The 22,011-nt window shown below is 40.7% G+C and overlaps 1 protein-coding gene and 1 long non-coding RNA gene across 5 annotated transcripts in view; one reads left to right on the top strand and one right to left on the bottom strand.

Moving 5' to 3' along the window:
- The window catches only part of TRIQK (triple QxxK/R motif containing), a 137,703-nt gene extending 123,997 nt beyond the window's left edge, over window positions 1–13,706 (top strand). For 3 of the 4 annotated variants that reach the window (XM_056522331.1, XM_056522330.1, XM_056522332.1), the window contains one exon: window positions 9,631–10,208. In XM_056522331.1, coding sequence (XP_056378306.1) covers window positions 9,631–9,771 — 141 coding nt within the window. In that variant the 3' untranslated portion in view covers window positions 9,772–10,208. Of the gene's footprint in view, window positions 1–9,630; window positions 10,209–13,162 lie in introns of those variants that run through there. The other variant, XM_056522333.1, reaches the window with a different exon arrangement.
- Window positions 1–20,994, bottom strand: part of LOC130274247 (uncharacterized) — a 57,740-nt gene extending 36,746 nt beyond the window's left edge. The window contains exons 1-2 of the long non-coding RNA XR_008844297.1: window positions 20,954–20,994; window positions 20,846–20,868 (exon numbers count right to left, since the gene is read on the bottom strand). This is a non-coding gene — a long non-coding RNA (uncharacterized LOC130274247). The remainder of the gene's footprint in view (window positions 1–20,845; window positions 20,869–20,953) is intronic.
- Window positions 20,995–22,011: the final 1,017 nt, after the last annotated feature.

Genomic DNA, 22,011 nt, shown 5'->3' on the forward strand with positions numbered 1-22,011 from the left:
CAACCTTGTGTACGGTGTTTGGACATGAATGGGTGGTTCACACCTCACCAGCATTTTGAAAGCAATGAAATGCAGTTTTTATCTTTCTTTCTTCCTTAATCACTGTTGCTCTGGGAGATTCTGTGGCGCTCTTCCAAGATCACGTCCGATCCAAGTTTGTGTGTTTTGGAGAGAAAAAGGGAATTGAGATTGATTGCCGTCATCAACCAGTGTGTGCCATTATACCATTTCCCCTGTGGATGCATTGGCATAGGCGACATGGATATCAAAGCAGCAGGTTGCTTGGCATCACAAGTGGCAGCTTCACGGCTGGAGCATCTGCAAGCCTGCCATGTAGAGATGGGAAGAAGCTCTGCTTATCTCTCGCATTCACTGTGCCTCTGGCTGTATTAACTCTCTGCTAACCACATCAATGCTGTACAGTACATTAAGTAGTAAACATTTCGATAACTCTGAAATAATAGGGAAATCATATGTTACAAATTACAAACAATTGGACTGCGCAGAGAAAGGCAGCATTTTCTCTTCTCTGCCGTGGACTCTTAGGAGGACACATTACTGTTCTATGTGAACAAACAATGAAATAACTAGTAATGAGCAACAACGTAAGGGTTTGATAATGGATATGTTCATTAAAAGGGAATCAGACGGCACAACAATATATCAGCACATTAAAATCAATGGTAATGGAAGTAAATACAGATGGCAGCTGAATTCAGTATTATTTACTGCTGAACCAGCATCATCCATACCTTAACCAGCACCATGTGAGGTCATTAACCCACACCTCATTCTCAAATAGGAGCTTCCCAATGATTTCTCGTTGCAATATCTGTAGGTATTGTGTTATGGATCAGAAGGAACCATAAAGATAGCTTTTATCAAGATGTGGGAATACAGTCTTTTCTGTTTAAAGCATACCTCTAGTTGTCTACTTTAAATCCTCTTAAGATATTTGTAAATCCAACTGTATATTTAAGAATTTATAACAAATATTGCTGTTTGTTAGCCTTGTTCACTTGCAGGCTGCACAATAAATGCATTTTGGGGTAGGGTGATATAAGATAGTTGATAAATCATAGTCAATCACTGGCACAAGGGTCCCAGTTATCAAGATGAGTTTGTATTGACCGGTAACTTTATGCAACTCTATGAAAGTACGAGAAACTGGAAGCACTAAAATATATACACTGATCAGCTAAAGCATTGAAACCAGTGATAGGTGAAGTGAATAACCTTGAGTATCTTGTGACAGTGGCTCCTATGAGGGGTGAGTTATGTTATAGGCAGAAACTGATCAGTCCATTCTTGAAGTTGATGTGTTGGAAGCTGGAAAATGGCCAAATGTGATATCTTTGAGCGATTGTTGACAAGGGCCATAATGTGATGCCTACATCACTGGGGGTCACTGCCTCTACAAAACAGCTTGTGGGATGTTCCTGGTAAGCAGTAGTTAGTAACTACCAAAAATGGTCCAAGGAAGGACAACTAGCTAATCAGAGACAGGATGATGAGCACTCAAGGCTCCTTGATACACATTGTGAGTAAAGGACAGCCATTGTGGTCAACACCAATAGAAAAGCTACTATCGAATACATTTCTGAAAATATTCTAACTGGCTGTAATAGAAGGATGTTAAAAAACAAATGGTGCATCACAACTTGAGAGACTTACTGAGATGTGTAGCCGCAAACCTTTCAGTCCCCATGCTGACCCCCCTGTCCATCATCAGAAGTATCTACCATGGGTGATGATGAATCACTTTTCTTTTACATTATGTGAATGGCTGTTTGTGTGTAAAACTGAACACAACAAGGGAGCACAATCTGAGGTTAGTTGGTGGGAAAAATTGGGAACAGCATGAGAAAATATTTTTTCACTGAAAGAGTAGTAGATGCTTGGAACAAACTTTCAGCAGATGTGGTTGAAAAATCCACAGTTACGGAATGTAAGGCTGTCTGGGATGAACATAAATCTATACTTAAAAAAAATATATAAACTGGTCTTTTTTTTTTGTCAATGATCTTCTTAATTTCTATCTCTACTGCTTACCTGGGAAGAGATGACAACCGGAGGCACTATGGTAGGTGGTGGTGGTAGTTTGATGCTCTGGGCAAAGTTCACCTTGGGACATATACAGCTTACAGAAGTATTGTTCCAGACCAGGTTCACCTCTTTATTATGACAACAGTGTTTCAGATTTCTAAAAAAAAATTGTTCAGGAATGGATTAAGTAATATGACAAAGATTTCTTGACTTGATCTCCAAATATGATTTTAAAGAGGTATTCTGGCCTTATACATCATTATCCTCTATCCAATGGATAGGGGATAAGATGTATGATCGCAGGATTCCCACCAATGGGACCCTCACAATCTCGGTGCAGCCCCCGGTATTCAGTTTCGGGCGCTGCCTCCGAGACCGAGACGTGGCCCCCTTCCATAGACATGAATGGAGGGGGTGTGGCCGTGACATCATGTCACGGTCTCAGAAGCAGCACCTGGCAGCCTCGGGACCCCTGTGATCATACATCTTATTCCCTATCCTTTGGATGGGGGATAAGATGTATAAGGTCGAAATACCCCTTTAATATAAACCCTCTATAAATCCTCTTAATTTGAAAACTGCACCCCTTAAAGTCTTCAGAACAGCATCTAATAAATGTATTAACCTTTTAGGTGTTTCACAGGACTTTTTTGCAGTTTATCTTTTTCGTAACTATCAAAGTGTGAAAATAAAATCACAGCTCTATATTGAATAACCTGACTGCAGTTTTTAGAAATATTTGTGGCTTATTGACTGAAGCAAAAATCTCAGAAATGAAGGAGCACTTTGAGGATCTTGGGACCGCTTTATTAGTAGGTTAATTACATGGATATTCTATTTAGAGCAGGAACCGCCCGCTCAGTCAATCCCTGCCCGAGAGTTTGCTGAAATGGTTTTTGGGTACTGTGTCGCATTTTCACAGTCCCTGAAGTACCAGTATAGTAGAAACCCCTGATAAAATCAACACTCTTTTGTAAACTACACTATTTAAGGTATTCATCTACAGGTGTTGTGAGTATTTTGACTCCACATTTGTTTTCCAGAAATAAGTGTGCAGTGGATGTTGCTACATTAAATTTGCACTTTTCTCACTGATACTGTATGTCATTTTAGTGCCCTGTATATATGCCCCCATGGAAAAGAAACACCTCCGCTAATTCTTATGCTGTGTTTTTCTGGTTTTCCAAACATCCTGAACCTAGGATTGAAATAGCGTATACTGTACATACATTTGTGACTAAGATTGAAGATTTACATTTCCTGCAATTTTACAAGGTCTGATATCAAATAATGAAAGCCCAGATTTGTCTGCACTTTTTTTTTTTTTTTTTGGCATGTTACTTTTGCAGAACCCTTTAAAGTACAGTACCAGTAGAGTGGAAATACCCAATTGATATTGCACCGATATTTGTCCTTTCTTACCCTTGGGGGTGCATGCTTAACGCTAAAGGACCAGCCTGATTTTAAGTAAGGGGGTGATCTCAGGATAGACACTGTATTTTATAGGATAGACACTGTGCATTGGAAAAGTGGATGGCTATATGAGGGGGAGGGGTGGTTCAGCTATATGGGGGGATGGTTATAATGAAATTTACTCCCTCATATGGTCACCCCCAATATTCGTCCCCCCCCCCTTATGAAGCCATTCCTCCTTCCCCATCATATAGTCAATCCCCCCCTCATATAGCCATTCCCCTTCTCTCACAGTAAAGTACAGTACTCTGTAAGCAGAAGAGCGGAGGATGACTGCTTCACTGTGTCATGGCCGTTGACCGCATCATACCCACAACAGTCTTGCGCTGTAGCCTGCCTTCCCCAGAGCTCAGTAAAGGTGACTCCGCAGCGCTGTAAATGCGCTTGAGTGTGAGTCTTTTTAACTCCTTCTGTCGCTGCTGAAATCAAATCAGAATATCGCAATCCGCAATAATCGCAATTTGATTGCAGATTGTGATATATCGTGCAGCCCTAAGCCATAACTTTTTTTTTTCTGTTGATGGAGTGGTGTTAGTGCTTTTTGTTTTGCAGGTTGCATTCATTTCTTTATTGGTATCATTTTGGGGTAATATATCTGACATGTTTTATCATTTTCATGCAGCTTGTTTTTTTTTTTTTGTTGGATGCAGCATACAAACAAATATCAAAGATAAATTCTAGTCCTGTTTAGTTTGGCTTGTTACAGACATGGGAATATCAGTTATGTGAAGCTTTTTTATGTTTTATAAATTGACACGAGGGGAAAGAGGTGTTTAGTGTTTTTCTTTGTCTTTGTTTTTCAATTAAAAATATATCTGTTAGCAAAGTTCTGCTTGTCCTCGGTGTACAGAGCCCTGCTTGTCCTCGGTGTACAGAGCCCTGCTTGTCCTCAGTGTACAGAGCCCTGCTTGTCCTCAGTGTACAGAGCCCTGCTTGTCCTCAGTGTACAGAGCCCTGCTTGTCCTCAGTGTACAGAGCCCTGCTTGTCCTCAGTGTACAGAGCCCTGCTTGTCCTCAGTGTACAGAGCCCTGCTTGTCCTCAGTGTACAGAGCCCTGCTTGTCCTCAGTGTACAGAGCCCTGCTTGTCCTCAGTGTACAGAGCCCTGCTTGTCCTCAGTGTACAGAGCCCTGCTTGTCCTCAGTGTACAGAGCCCTGCTTGTCCTCAGTGTACAGAGCCCTGCTTGTCCTCAGTGTACAGAGCCCTGCTTGTCCTCAGTGTACAGAGCCCTGCTTGTCCTCAGTGTACAGAGCCCTGCTTGTCCTCAGTGTACAGAGCCCTGCTTGTCCTCAGTGTACAGAGCCCTGCTTGTCCTCAGTGTACAGAGCCCTGCTTGTCCTCAGTGTACAGAGCCCTGCTTGTCCTCAGTGTACAGAGCCCTGCTTGTCCTCAGTGTACAGAGCCCTGCTTGTCCTCAGTGTACAGAGCCCTGCTTGTCCTCAGTGTACAGAGCCCTGCTTGTCCTCAGTGTACAGAGCCCTGCTTGTCCTCAGTGTACAGAGCCCTGCTTGTCCTCAGTGCACAGAGCCCTGCTTGTCCTCAGTGCACAGAGCCCTGCTTGTCCTCAGTGCACAGTGCCCTGCTTGTCCTCAGTGCACAGAGCCCTGCTTGTCCTCAGTGCACAGAGCCCTGCTTTTCCTCAGTGTACAGTGCCCTGCTTGTCCTCAGTGCACAGAGCCCTGCTTGTCCTCAGTGCACAGAGCCCTGCTTGTCCTCAGTGTACAGAGTGGAAGATGAAACTGTGCTTGTTTATAGCCTATACCCATTGGACATAAAGATCTGCATTGAAGCTGTTTTAGATTACCTGTCATATTCCACAAAAATATAAAGGTTGTATGTTGCTCAGTACCTGATCATGTACATTTTATGTGTTTAGCACCTATATTTCTCTCACAAATACCTTCTTTTTAGTGCTCACTTGCTTTGTCTTCCTGTGCTGTGGAGGGGGGGTCCTCACTCTGCATGACTCGGCTTCCTCCCTGAGTGCTGGGTCTCTTCATCCAATTGCCGAAGGCTGCTCTGTAACCCCCTCCTCCCTGCTGCTGTCTGATAGACAGGACAGGAGTAAGCACAGAGGAGTGCTAGTCCCACCTTCATTTCCTAGACTTTGCAGCAGGACCGAATTATGTTTTGGATGAGATGGGGACCGCTAGTGTATTTATTTTTTTATGATGATGATTTCTATAAGAAGGAAATTAAATTGTGTTATGTAGTAGATTAGAAAGGTTAATGCTTTGCCAAGATGTACAACATATATATTTTTTTTTATATTTGACAGTGCCTATTTGAAGGGATACTCCGCCCCCTAGACATCTTATCCCCTATCCAAAGGATAGGGGATAAGATGCCCGATCGCGGGGGTCCTGCCACTAGGGACCCCTGCGATCTCGGCTGCGGCACCCCAGACATCCGGTTCACGTAATAAACTTCGGATAACTGGCAATGCGGGGCAGAGGCTCATGATGTCACGTTCCCGCTCGTGATGCCATGGCCATGCCCCCTCAATGTAAGTCTATGGGAAGGGGCATGACAGCCGTCACACCCCCTTCCATAGACTTGCATAGAGGGGGCGTTGGCATGACGTCATGAGCGGGGCGGGACCGTGACGTCTCGAGCTTCTGGCGCTGCACCAGATGCTCTAAACAAACGCCAGGTGCAGCACGGAGATCGCGGGGGTCCCGCCGCTGATCAGACATCTTATCCCCTATCCTTTGGATTGGGGATAAGATGTCTAGGGGGCGAAGTACCCCTTTTAAGGCTATTTACAAAGTAGCTTTTTTTTTTTCTAAATCAGGGGTGTGGACATTCAATAAAGAATTACTTGTCCAGGGGACTAAAATGGAGCAAAATCTAATTCTCCCTCATGATGATCCACTTGTCCGGGCCAATTTTCGCTTTTACACTCTTTTTCCTCCTCGCCCTATGATAATTTTTTGCACCATAATCTGTTTTTTGTAGCGGTACCATTTTGGTATTGATCTGACTTTTAAAGGGGTACTCCGGTGGTCAACGTGTTTTTCCGTTTTTGACTTACCCTATTTGTTTTGCTTGTTTCTTGCTGTGCTGAAAACTACAAATCCCAGCATGCCACATGCCTTGCTGGTTTGGGGCAGCTCCTTTTTTGTTTGTTTGTTTGTTCCACCCTTTACCCACCCTACTATTTTTCCGGTTCAGCCCCCTTATACACAGCACACTAATATAATCAGCCTTGGTTGGGATACACTGTTATACGCACACAAAAGGGACTACAACTCCCAGCATGTGTCATTCAGGAGTCTTCAGTCTGTGGTATAACACCAGCATGCTGCCTCTGTAGTCTCCTGGGGTTTGTAGTACACCACACCTCAGTAGGGCATACACCAGTGTTTCCCAACCAGGGTGCCTCCAGATGTTGCAAAACTACAACTCCCAGCATGCCCCGACAAAATTTGGGCATGCTAGAAGTTGTAGTTTTGCAACAGCTGGAGGCACACTGGTTGGGAAACACTGGTGTAACATGATGTGTATGCTGAATAGGCTAGAACAGGGTTTCCCAACCAGTGTGCCTCCAGCTGTTGCAAATCTACAACTCCCAGCATGCCCAAAGTCTGTCAGGGCATGCTGGGAGTTGTAGTTTTGCAACAGCTGGAGGCACACTGGTTTGTAAACACTAGCATACACACAACAGGGACTACAACTCCCAGCATGTGTCATTCAGGAGTCCTCCCCCCTCCCCCTTCACATATAGAGATCATTCCCAGTATGAGATTTATTTCCCTGCAGTCCATACATCCCCAGCCCGTGCACCTTGTCATCCTCCCCTCCAGATAACACTTATCTTCTCTGTGAGGTCCTTCTCCTGTGTAGACCTGCATCCTTAGAATACAGAGCAGGGGGGGGGGGGGGAAGGGGCGTGGCTTATTTTTCTCATGCAGACAGAGAAAAAAAAAAGCTGTGACATCTTGTCCACAACAGACTCAGAACTGAGGACAACAGTAAAAGAAAACCCTCTGAACTACAGAACTTCCTGCCCAACAAACAGGTAAGAAAAACACATACATGCTGCCAAAACATATAACACATGTATATTGCAAAAAAAACTAAACTTACAAAGAAGATGCCATATAGTAAAAAAAAATTAACCACCGGAGTACTCCTTTAAACGCTTTTTAACTTTTTTTTTTTTCTGGGATATTATGAAAATTGCAATTCTGCGGTTTGGTAGTTTTTTTTATATTTACGTAATTTACCGTACAGGATAAATAATGTTATATTTTAATAGTTTGTACACTTACGCACACTTAGCGATACTAAATGATTATTATTATTATTATGTTTACATGTTTTTATATAGGAAAAGGGGGTGATTTGAACTTTTAACATGGAAGGGGTTAATGTATGTCTTTTAAACTTTTATTTAAACTTTTTGAATTTTTTTTATTTTTACATTTATTAGACTTTTAGGAGGAATCATTAGATTCCTCATACAGATCAATAGAGTTCTATTGAACTCCATTGATCTGTGTGCTCTGTGATCTTTTGATAGAGGCTAGTCCTGCCAGGATCTATCAATGACAAAGCCACAGACACCAGGGAAGCGCTGCGGGGGGCAATCTAGCCCACCAGGGAGCATTCACATGTCCCTTTAGACGCCGCTGTCAGCTTTGACAATGGCGATCTAAAGGGTTAAAAGACAGCTGCCGCGATTGCCGCATGCTGGTTATTAGCGGCGATGTGAGGTGGAAATTTGGGGAGGAGCTGTCGCAAGTATGCACGGGTCTCCAATTTCAATCTCACAGCGGCCCCCCGGCTACTGAGAACAGCCGGGGGGCTGCATAGTATGGAGCGGGCAGGAGTCGGGAGCCCACTCCATACAGACTGCTGAGCACCACCACGCTTGTCAGGTCCGGCCCTGCTTACCCGAAGCTGGGCTAAGGGCCGGAAAAATTTACCTGCCTAGTGCCCGGAACTGCATGTCCCGGGCGTCGGGCGATAGGAATTCCACATCCCTGTAAATGCATTAAAGTAAATTAATAAACTTTTCCATACTTGCTGTTGTTTACTATTGAATATCTGCTTTAAGCTCTCCGAGATTTAAAAGCCAGAAAAAAAAAAATCAGTTTATCGTTGGTGTTTGCTTGAATACTAAGAAAACACATCTGTACACAGTGCATCATGTAGCTATTCTGACATTCATTATGTGGGTTGAGAATAGCGAGTGCGCTGTACGGGTCTGCTGTCCATTCTCACAAGCAGATGGCTCCTACAGTTGTGTGTCACTTGGTTATTACATCCTCTTAAGATTAGTAGCTGTGTGTCCAGATGGGCCTAGAAGAACAGCTGTGTATAAAAAAATAAAAAATAAATGAAACCTGCACTATAAAAAAAATATAGCGGCAGTGGCCTAGTTGCGATGAAAACTCATTTCTCTCCCTCTGTTAAGATGTTTTTAATCGTTTGTGGTTTGTTTGTATTTTTTGTTAATTTAAGTAAATATTCATAATTTGCTTCTTTAATGCAACTGTGCATTTATTTCACACAAGGGCAATATAAATAGTGAAATTATCGAAAACTTGTCACATGGCAAAATCAAGATGATGCCTCAGAGAAACGTATGTTACAGTCGGAATGTTTTGAGCAAATTTATGCCATTAGCACTAAAACATGAACAGCCAGGTAGAAAATCCCAGCAGAACATAAACAAATGCTATGAATTATTCATTGCTTTTTTCCTTTTCTTTCCTGGTTAAACTGCAAATGGTGTTTTGAAGGTTGTTAGGTTGTTCTTTTCTCTACAGTTTGCATCCCCCCTTCCCCTCTCCAATAATTTATTTATCTCAGCAAGGACCCGGAGCAAACATAACTTTTCTAAATTGTAGATGATCTGTTTGTAACGATATAATTCAAAATTTCTCCTATCATTACAACCCATAGAATTTATAGTACAAATTATGCAACTTTTAGAGAGTATATAGAGGTGCATAGTTCTTACATTGAAATTTTTCCCTCAAGTTGTGCCAACAAGAACATCTCTAATTTATTGTCTTTAAAATTTTGCTTTTCTATCCTCTAAAATGTGTCTAATATAAGCGCTTCAATTCTATTGAACTGCTGTTCACTTCCTGTTGTTAGGCTCAGTCCTTCTCTGGTAACAGACACACCAAAATGGATTGCTTGAAGTTGGGTTGGGCAGTGCTTATGACAGCTGCTCCTGTCTGCTCATACAGCCAGTGCCTCAGCTCCAAGCTACAGAATCTCTCCAGCTGCAAGTAAATCAGCTGCTCTATTAAGGTGAAGTTTTTTGCATGGTTAGTTATATTTATCTACTTTCAGGTATGTACTATTATTTGTCATGTATGTGTTATGAGCTTTTCATAACAGCAATAAAATTATTCTTGCTGTCTTTTGGATAAAATGCAGTTTGCCTTCTGGATTGAGCATAATGATCCAGAAAAATATTCCACGTGAAAATCTAGTGTAACACATACCGTATTTTTCGCCGTATAAGACGCACTTTTTCTTCCCCAAAACTGGGGGGAAAAGTCAGTGCGTCTTTACGCCGAATACACCCCTATCGCGGCGGTCCCTGAGGCCATCAACGGCTGGGACCCGCGGCTATTACAGGACATCACCGATCGCGGTGATGCTCTGTATTAACCCTTCAGATGCGGCGATCAAAGCTGACCTCCGCGTCTGAAGGGAAAGTGACACTAACCCGGCTGTTCAGTCGGGCTGTTCGGGACCGCCGCGATTTCACCGCGGCGGTCCCGAACAGCCCGACTGAATAGCCGGGTTAGTGCTTACAGGACACCGGGGTGGGGGGGGGGACCTTACCTGCCTCCTCGGTGTCTTCTCCGTTCAGGGATCCCCTGTATGCCGGCGCTCTCCTTCCTCGTCATCACGTCGTCACGTATGTGCGTCGGCGTGCGTAACGACGTGATGGCGGCGACGGAGAGCGAGGATACCCGGCCGGCAGCAGAGACGTTCCGGAGCGACGGGGACACGGCGACAGCGATGGAGCGACATCCAGGGCAGCGGTGACGGGTCCGGAGCGGTGGGGACACGTGAGTATTACCTCCTATGCAGTGGTCTTCAATCTGCGGACCTCCAGATGTTGCAAAACTACAACTCCCAGCATGCCCGGCCAGCCAACAGCTGTCCGAGCATGCTGGGAGTTGTAGTTTTGCATCATCTGGAGGTCCGCAGGTTGAAGACCACTATTGGGTTCAAAATCTTTATTTTTTTAGAGTATGCCCCTAAAAATTGGGTGCGTCTTATACGCCGGTGCGTCCTATAGGACGAAAAATATGGTACTTGATTGGGCTAAAGTCATGGGCAGTATGGGAAGGCAGTAAGTTCAGCATAGAGCAGTGCTGGCAGAGAGTTTCATACCCCCTGGATAACATTGTTCAGGACCATTGAAATAGGGGGTTGACAGTTGGTAAAAAACAACAACATAACTTCTGTAAATCTATATCTCCAGGGGCACAAAAATATTAATGTTCATTTTTGTTGAAAAATTAGGTACACTTTCCTACACAGGTAGTGAGTACATAAAGCTGTGATTTTTAAAGAGTTCACTTACTCATCATTATTTATTTTATTTATTAACTTTGAACCCAAAGAGTCAGTATGCTTTGGGTCACTTTGCCCTCTTAAAAGTTTATCTGCGTATTTGCTTTTAGTTATTTAATAACCGGTAGAAATGATCAGATTACTGTTTCCAGCTATAATACCTTTTTAAAAACAGATTGAATTCTCCATTTTAATACACCATTATCAACTGTATGTAAGATTGTTCCCGTAATTGAATATTTTCTTCACCATTCCTCTCTCTGATAATAATCATTATTATCCCATCACCTGTACTAAAAATAGAAAAGACCTTTAGTTCCTCTTGTGAAAAGAGATTGTAGTGATACTCATGCATTTCTTTCTCATTATTGTCTGACATGGGTTACTGTGTTTGTTAGATAAGTTGGTTTCCTCACACGTTTTAACAGTTATCTATATTACTCAAATAGCAATAAATATCAGAAGGATCTTCAGATGTAGGTGACTTATACTACTAATTTATCCATTTATGCCTGTATACTGATTTATAGGACATAAATGGTAATTATTCTTTTAACAAACCTTACTCAGATTAATAGAACAAGCAAATGTAAGAAATGTATATCTTATTGGAGAAAAAATATGATTTCTTCACTTTTCAGGTATCTTTTCTCTTCTCTTATTCCTCCTAAACTCACAATTCTCTCTGAAAAAATACGAAAAACCTATCTTAAGAGACGAGACAAAATCTGAGCTCAGTGATTTATTAGGTTTCATGTTCCCCATAGAGGTCTATGGAGAGGATAGCTGCTGAGTGAGGCACAGAGACATTTCAGAAAGCTCTAGTGTTATGTCTAACCCAGGGCTTAATTTACAGCTTACATTGCTCAGTCCTGCTCTGTTATGTCCTCCATGCTGCTGCTTTTCCTAAGGATGTGCTTTAGTAATATATAGGAGCAACTCAGCAACATCCCCCCCCCCCCCTTCTTTGTATTTGTAGATGTGTGTGCAGTGTATGGGAGACATCATAGTAGCTAGTTTTCTTCCACTAACTCAGGGACAACTGAAAATCAGGAATAGAGCTTGTAGTGGGGAAAAATTCACCTGAAAATTTACTCACACCAAAAAAATCTAAATTTCCTTAGTTTGTGTGTAGCATTGCAGCTCTGCTCCATTGAAGTGAATGGAAAGGAGTTGTAATGCCACACACACAACCTCAGAAGAGGAGGAAATCACTGTTTTTCATGGTTGCAGCAATTTATATATATATATATATATATATATATATATAAGGCATTCCCTATTTATCAGTAACCTTGGCAAAGAGTTCAGCCTGTTATCCAGTGTTATGTAATTTGTGTATGGCTAAACCAGGAATGGGATAAACTCAAGAGGTTTTCCTTTGGTTGTATGTCTTGGCTAGACATATTTCCAGTAATGGCCACTGACAGTGAGTGTCAGCTGAAAATAGCAGCTCAGTAGCTGAATCCACGTACAGCGGGCACCACCAAGTTGTAAACCTACCCTTGTACCAGTATTTTGTAAGTAAGGGGTCTTTATTCTGTCATTCTAAGTACATTTTATCCTATCTTATGTAATTTGTATGTAATGTTGATGTAATAATGAGGACCATTGACACACAAGTTGCAAGCTTGTGGACTGTGGCCAAAATATCATGTTTTCCACAATGCAGTCTGGCCTTGAAATACTTGGGGAGGATCAGGCTATCCATACTTTTTTATGTTATACTTAAAAAGTATTATGACATCCAGGAATTGAAAAACTTAGCCAGTGTCCACCAAGAAAACAGCACCACACATGTCCTCAGGTTGTGTACGGTATCACAACTTGGCTTCATTCACTTCAATAAAACTGATCTGCAATACCACACACAGCCTGTGGGGCTCTGTTTTTCTAATCCTGGATAACCGTTTTGACTGTGTGAATAGACCCCTATAAACCATGTGCAAATATGATCATATTTAAGATCCCGTTTTTGTAAGGCCAGAGTGATCACCACTAAGCCGCCCTGCAGACTTAACAACTATGTAAAAATGACATAAAAATCTAATAAATACCATAACATTTCTTTTTATCTCTTTTTACGTAGGAGGTGTTCCTTGTTGCAGTGGCCATCCTGGTACTTATGCTGGCTTTCTATGCCCTGTTTTATCTCAACTTAGTTCCATCTTCAGAATCAAGAGAAGACTCGGCAGATTAGCCCCTGCCTACCATCTCGATGCTGTGATTTAGCGTCAGAAGACTCAGGAGGATGTAAATATACATTACATGCTATATGAGTCAAAATGTGACATTCCACTTCTTACATAATGGTAATGAGGCACAGAACACAACGTCTTAATGCAGTCGTGATTAAACATTCCCATTCTGAATTGTTATTCGACATATGAATTGTTGATTATGTAGTAGAGACCAACATCTTTTTTGGGAAATACTATTTCTTTTCCTTTTAAATTTCAATTTGTACTGGATGTGTGCCTAATATGTTGATTTGTAAACTCTATTATAATTAGCAATACCATGATTCTGATGAAGGCAAACATTTTAAATATGGGTATTTTGATAGAAGGGAATCTTTCTTTTTAAATTATGCAATTTTTGTATTCGACACATTAAACATATTGTAATCTTCATTTGTATGCCGTGTCTGTGTTGTTTGTGGTACAACGTTTCTGTAACATCTGTGCCAAGGGATACGACTTGCTGGCTGATGTGATTTCATGTGCTATTCAAGAATGTAAAATCGTATGGGGGGTGAATGGATTATATTTTCTTAATATAAGAACAGGATGCATTTGTATCTTTAATACTTTATTGTGCTCTTATTTAAAAACAAAACAAAAAACTATTAGATTGTTTTTGCAGAAATATTAAAGAAAGATTCCAAACGTTGAGGTTCATGCAGTAGAAATGTAGAAAAATATCTAGAGCTCAGTACAATAACTTTCAAGTTCACCTTTTGTGAATTAAATATGATGTGAAAGCAAAAAGAAAACCAAATGAATGCATTGAACACAAAATAGAGAAAAGGGTGGAGGAGGGAACGAAAGCGAACGCAGACCAACCTAAGTATAGTTTTATTTTCCTTCACTTTTCCTAAATCAATGGCATTTACAAATAATAAATAAATAAAGTCTAACTTTTTATGTTACAACAGCGCTGACTTAAATCATGGCTTCTCTACATTTTTCTTAGGTTTCACTTGCCAGAATATGTTTTTTTTCTTTGAAGTGGTCATCTCATCAATAAAGCCCACTTCACAGTTTAAAGAGTTGTTGAAAATTGTCCTCCTGTTAGGGAAAACAATTCCTTCTCGACTCCAGATGGGCCATTTTATAGTATTAGTATAGTAATTCCTTCACACACTGTGCAGAAACAAATGGAAAGGTCGCTCTAGGTGCCCTTACTCTATGTGAATGGTGAGTGCATCAAGGTTAATAATGCATTCACCTGTCAGAGAGGTGCTACAGGCACAACAACGATGTTGGCACATAGTCCCGAATGGCGACCTGGCTCTCCTCCTAAATGGAGCGTGTCGATCACCGCGCAAAGCTGTGACCAACACGCGCACTCCATGCAGCTCTATGGGAGAGCTGTAGATACTCCCATAGAAATGGATGGAGGAGCGTGTTGGGCACCACTTTGTGCGGTTGGCAACATGCCCCATTCAGGAGGAGAGCGAGGGCACTGGGGAGAGATCGCGGGAGGTCCACTATCCTTAGGATAGGGGATACATTATTTTTTTTTTTATTCTGGAGTACCCCTTTAACGACGCAGGATTAATATTTACATCCTGCGCCAGCACCCATTATATGAATAGCACTCAGGGTCTCAGTTGCTTACAGCAATCAGGACCCGTGGCTAATACATCGCTGATCGGGCTGATGTCCAGTGTTAAACATTTAGACGCCGCAATCAAAGTTGATTGCGACATCTAAAACAGAAGAAAACTGTTGCCGGTTAGCTCAGTGGGCTGTTTGAGACCGCCGCAGTGAAATTGCAGCGTCCCGAACAGCTGAGTGGACAGCGGGAGGCTTCTTACCTTTCTTCCCGCCGTCCAATTGTCGCTCTGCTACTCAATGCCTGAGATCCAGGCTGGAGCAGCAGAGCACCTGCTATGGCATAGCATTGAACAGTGTATGCAATCCAAGGATTGCATGTAATAGTCCCCTTTGGGGACTAATAAGTGTAAAAAAATAAATGTAAAAAGATTATAGTAACTGTTTTTTTTTTACTTTTTTTTTTATTTAACCCCTTCAGTAATAAAAGAAATATGTAAAGAAAAATAAACATATGTAGTATCGCCGTATGCGTAAATATCCAGACTATAAAAATATAATGTTAATTAAAACGCACCGTCAGTGGCGTACACGTAAAAAAAAATTCCAAAGTCCAAAATTGCGTATTTTTGGTCACTTTGTATACCCTAAAAAAATGTATAAAAAGCGATCAAAAAGTCCCATCAAAACAAAAATGATACCAATAAAAACTTCCGATCAGGGCACAAAAAATGAGCCCTCATACCACCCTTTATTTGGAAAAATAAAAAAAGTTATAGGGGTCAGAAGATCACAATTTTACACATACTAATTTTGGTGCATGTAGTTATAATTTTTTTAAAGTACTAAAATAAAATAAAAACTATATAAATTAGGTATCCTTGTAACCATATGGATATATAGAATAAAGATAAGGTGTCATTTATACCAAAAAGTGCACTGCATAGAATCGGAAGCCCCCAAAAGTAAAATTTATTTTTATTTTTTTTTAATTTGCCGTACATTTTGTGGGGAATTGATTGCTGTCATTACAAAGAACAATTGGTGGTGCAAAAAATAAGCAATCATATGGGTCTGTAGTTGCAAAATTGAAAGCGTTATGATTTTTTAAAGATGATGAGGAAAAAATGTGCAAAAACGGAAAAACCCTGCGTCCTTAAGGGGTTAATGTGACCTTTAATGTGAACAATTAAATTGCAAAACAAACTGAAATCTTTAAGAGGGGATATCACAATAACTCAGTTGCATAAGTGTGCACACCCTCTAATAACTGGGGATGTGGCTATATTCACAATTAACCAGTCACCTTCAAACTCATGTTAAATAGAAGTCACTAAACACCTGCCATCATGTAAAGTTAATAATCACAAATAAAGTTCACCTGTTCTAGTAGGATTTCTCTGACATTTGTTTAGTTGCATCTCAAAGCAAAAGCCATGTGGGGAGATTTAAAGGGGCACTCCACTGGAAAACATTTTTTTTAATTTTTTTATTCAACTGGTGCCAGAAAGTTAAAGAATTGTAAATGACTTCCATTAAAAAATCTTAATCCTTCCAGTACTTATCAGCTTCTGTATGATCCACAGGAAGTTCTTTTCTTTTTGAATTTCCTTTCTGTCTGACCACAGTGCTCTCTGCTGACACCTCTGTCCATATCAGGAACTGTCCAGAGCAGGAGAAGTTTGCTATGGGGATTTACTTCTACTCTGGACAGTTCCTAAAATGGACAGAGGTGTCAGCAAAGAGCAATGTGGTCAGACAGAAAGGAAATTCAAAAAGAAAATAACTTCCTGTGGATCATATAACAACTGATAAGTACTGGAAGGATTAAGATGTTTAAATCTGATTAACTTTCTGGCACCAGTTGATTTTGGAAAAAAATGTTTTCCAGTGGAGTACCCCTTTAACAAAACTTGTGTAGAGGAAAAGTTGATCAGTTGCCCATAGCAACCAATCAGAATGCTTCTTTTATTTTTCAGAGGCCTTTTTAAAAATGAAAGAAGCGATCTGATTTGTTGCTATGGGCAACTGATCAACTTTTCCTCTACACAGGTTTTGAGAAATCTGTCCCTTAGTCCGCAAAGCTAAGTTATATTGCATTGCTATTGAACACCCCAAATCCATTTAGATAACTAGATGATCCTCCAGAATTTGGGTTATCGTTTCTTCTGCTCTGTTTGGCCTTGTTTGCACTTACATTTTTACATTTTGTTGAAAATTGCTCCATTTTTTTCAGCAGCAAAATAGTAAAGATGACATTATTCCACGAGAATAGGATCTGCTCGGCTTTGGTGGCTTCATTTCTGTGTTCGAAGTGAAGCCACCAAATGAAAATGGATCCTTTTTTTGATTGCCACTTGGAAACGATGCGGTCAAAACCACATCTAGGCATAAGCTTTGGAAACATGAGCTTACGATACAAGAAAAATGGAGTCCCTTGGCTAAATCTGTAAAATAAGTATGTCATTATTTTCATAAGATGTAAACTGTTTGCAAGTTAATTGGGATTTTATGGAAACTGTACAATGAAAGCAACCGAGCATTTATTTGTGAGGTCAGAAACTTGTAGGAACAGGATAAAATCTAAACATTCAAATTGACAACATAATGACTAGTATACATATTTCTAAGTATAAAATTGTGAAATACAATCATTTTAGTTAAGCTGCATTTATTTCTACCTGTGAGGCTGAATAAAACACACCGCTGCACTGAAAGACGCTGCTGGCTGCATCATTAAAATGACAACTGTTCTCCGGGAGGATCTTAATTTTTGTTTTTTAGCTTAATGATGAAATCGCTTTCCTTACGGCGGAGACTTGTTTTTCAGAACATCAGTAGGACGACTGTTCGACAAAAATATTTCTCTCTATCAAATGGAACTTTTCGCGGTGACAAATTATTCCTTGGCACACAGGAGCTGGCTGAAGTAAGCGTTCTACAGTGAGTGTATAAAAATAGGAAAATCTACTTGAGCCGAAATTTACTTGCTAAATATGTTCTTTTGATTGAGGCAATAATTATAATGCACTTTACTGCAATGTGGAAATTATGAGATCAGGACTACTTAGAGTAGTGCATAATGGATTTCCAATGCGAAGAAAAACTGTTGGTAACTGAGTTGAAAAAATTATACAAGTAGCAACCATAATAGAATATTCTAACATGAAAGAAATGTAACAAACAAAAAAAAAATACTTAAGGAACTCAAAGGAGAAAAGGGAAGCTTAAAGCGGTTACAGTGTAGTCACATCGTAAAGTCTAAAAGAACGTTCTTGTTCATGAGTGGAATGTCCCAGCATTTTTTTTTGCAAAGTATTTTAATTGTTAGAACAGAAGTTTGTGCTGCTGAGCCTCCTTTAGTCAGACATTTTGGAACCTACAGAAACCTATTTTTAGTCATCTACCTGTTTACAAAGGCATCACCTGAATTCGGGCAAATTTTGAACTTAAATTTCTATTGAGTTCTATGATATGAAATCCATTAGATTCACGCTGGGTGGTCTTTCTTCTTATTACCTATAAGCAATATCTATCCGGAATTGTTACATTCTTGCAATGGCTAGTAGCTTTCTATTAGATTCACAGCTTCAATTCAATTTACACCCATTATTTCTTATACAAGTCTCCAGCACCTCTTCCACACGGCATCCCTTCTATAGAACCCTTGCATTCATCAGCTTAAGGACAGTTCACACTATGGCATTTCTGAGGGTAATTCCCCTCCAAAATGCTGCTCGGAAATGCCGATGAAACAATCTCCCATTAAACAATGAGGTTTTGCTGCGCTACGCACACCACGGAAATTCAAATTCTGGCCGAAAGAATGAACATCTGTTTATTATTTCAGTGGATTCACTGAGAAATGCATTACTGTCTATGGGGACAGCAATGTAGTACATTTGGTCGAACTGGCCACCCTTGAAATATCCATCCAGAAATTCTATCATGTTAACCCTGCCTAAATATAATAATGAATGAAGTTTAACCCAAAAAGGTCGTCCTTGTCTAAAATGAAGTCGGTTGTATTTTAAAATTTAATGCCATAGTCACTAGTCCATGAACGCTTTATTCTGTAAAAAAATATTCTCAGATAAATTTTTTCATTGTTAACCTCATGTTATTTATGTATGTATGTATAACCAGTATGTATGTATGTATGACCAGTCTGAATGACAGACAACACTGAATAACAATGTGTCTGGCTGTGTTGGTAAAACAATTGTTCTCCAGACAGTTACTCATCTATCACTTGTTAAACCATTAACTTAACTGTATCTCAGATCCATGGCCACCTTAACATTCAAAATTAGAAATGAGCAAAAACTTTTCACATGTTGGAGAGACATGTTTAAAGTTTTCAACGGTCAGGGTCTAAGTATTCAAACCCCGCCCATTCGCTAGAATGAGCCGGGTAAAGAGTGCGATAAGCATGTTCTCTCCTGAGTCTGTTACACGACTGAGACAAACTTACAATGTATGACTATGGGATTGTTTCAGTTGGCCACAGGCTTCTTTCCCCGCTTGTTCTAGCAATCAGTTGGGGTCTCAAGACTTACACCCTGACAGATCAAAACTAAAATTTCATTGTAATAGCTGAGACATGTTTTTTCTGACTCCCTGAATAGGAGGAGTAGAAAAAAGCTGTTACGAAAAAAAGCTGTTTATGTCTTGTAGGAATAAAATCTAGCATTCCATTTTGTTCTTTCCCCTAATATATGCCATTAAAGGGGTTGTCCAGGAATAAAAGATAAAGACCTATTTTCTATCAAAGACCGCTCCCTGTCTGTCTCGTCTTTGGGTGTGGTATTACAACTTGGCTCCATTCACTTCAATGGAACTGTGATTTAGGAGAGAGAAAAAGAGAAGACTGGGTGCTCCCTTTATATTGTATATCGACTTGGTGTGACCCTCCAACACACCTAAATGATATACTCACCAGATTGAGTGACTATACTTGATCCCAAGGTGCATGGGGTCGTGACTCACAATTTACTGATGTGAGTGTAGTACAGGTAGGTCTAGTAATGGCTGCCGCACTCCGACAGAGTCTGGACTCTTGTGTGAGAGCCAAAAGATAACCGCAAATAATAGAAAAATGAAAAAAACGCTGTAGACGCTGCTCAAAAGGAGGTCACAAATGGAGAGACTCAGGCGAGTACTGGACAATAATACTTTATTTTAGCAATACGGACTACTCGTTTCGGCACACAAGGAGCGCCTTCCTCAGGTCCAAACATACAATACTATAAGACAGTAATATTAAGAAGACGAGTGAAAACAAGATGTCAAATATTGATAAACCTAAATGAATGAAAGAAAATCTGTTGTGCGTGTATGTATAGAGTTGGTTATGCATACATTGAATGATGCTGTTATGTGTTGCAGTATAGCAGACTTTGAATAAATAATAGGGATAGGTAATGGGAAAGGTGGGGAATTACACCAGATGGTGATGGTGCACTATATGTGTTATACATGATATATATAAAAAATGTACCCAATATATTAAAAGGTAAGTATTGAAAGATATGAATATGGTACATAGATACTGGTAAAAAATAAAGAATAAGATAAAGGACCAGGGGTTAAAATTCTTGTACTTAAAAAATAAAAATGCTAATGCATAGAGACAAACGTTTAGTTCATGTTCACGTATTTAGATAAATGAAAAACACAAGTAATAAACACAAATTGTTGGCCTGTAGAGAGACACACATTCCTATAAACACGTGTGCACAAATGAACAAGATCTGTTAGAAAAATATTCTGGTGATACGTCCATCACAAAGCATTACAGTGCATCACAAAGCATTACAGTGCATCACAAAGGATTACATTAACCAAGGCAGAGCTGTCAGCCCTTAGACATTCTCATTTATATATGGGCTTCCATATAGTATATATGTGGTGGTGTTGTGTCTCATAACATCAGGGGCTCAGGACAAAAAGAAAACTGGGATAATTATGTTTGGAAGTATTAGGGGACTTACCACTCCTCCTAGGTAGTAGGGTGCTGCAAGAAGGAGGAAGGGAGATGAAGTATAGCGCACGGGAAATAATAAACGGTGTGGAACAGAGTATTTGGTAAGAAGGAATACCTGGTGGGGATCCTGTGAGTTGCAGCGATGGTGTTTGTCTGACAGCGCGTGTCCCAGGAGCGTGCGTTATTAGGCGTATGAATTGCCGCTATGTCATTTCTGGCCAGCGCTGGGTTGCTAAGTAACCACAGTCGCTAGCTGTCAGTGAGGCACGGCATATGTAAGAATAGAACGCGCGTTACTATGTGCGCATATAGGCGCATGGTGATCGCAGCAGCTGGGGGAAGTGCGGTGTGCGTGAATGTGATGCACATCTGGATATACGTACACGTGGGGGAATAGGAAAAGCTCACTAACAGACAGGAACGTTTTTTTTAAGGATATAACTGAAATAGTGTAGTGTAAATATGGAATGTAAGTTGGCTGAGACTATATAAGGGGGGGGGGGGGAGTTGGAAAGATTGATAGGAATGGTAGGTTGTGGATGTATGATAAACCGAAGTGGATGGGAATCAAAAAAGGAGATTGGAAGGGGGGAATGAAATGGTGGAGGGGCTGCGGGAGGGGAAGTTGAAACTAAGGGGTGCTAGCTGAGGAATTGGGCAAAATGAGGATATATAGAGATGAGCCAAGATGGGGTGCAGGAAACTGACGGTGTGATTATGAAATGTAAATTGGCTGAGACTGTGCGAGGAGGGGGAGAGGCGGTATGGGAAACAGTAAAAAAAGAATTGGTAAAAAGGAATGATGTGGTGGGTAGTGGATGTGTAAGGAGGGGGAGAGGGGGAAATGTGATGGGGGGAAGCTGTGGGAAGGGGACGTGGAAGCTATGGGATGTGTTCTGAGGAAATGAGCAAAATAAAGAAATGAGCCAAAATAAAGGTGCAGGTATTATTTCTAATCCAATGAGTGGTCTATGGAGAAGATGTGGTCTATGGAGAGATTACTCCAATTGAACAGATCCCCCATGATGCAGATCAGATAACCAAACTCTCACTCTGAACAGGAGAGAAGCATATTGGATATTCAAAATTCGTTGCCTACATCTGGAGGGCTTGAAGGAGTGCATTGAACTGTAATTAATTATACATCTTCTCCATAGACCCCCTAATTTTTTT

This window comes from Hyla sarda, chromosome 5 (assembly GCF_029499605.1).
Source record: "Hyla sarda isolate aHylSar1 chromosome 5, aHylSar1.hap1, whole genome shotgun sequence".
In the NCBI taxonomy this organism is placed as follows: domain Eukaryota; kingdom Metazoa; phylum Chordata; class Amphibia; order Anura; family Hylidae; genus Hyla; species Hyla sarda.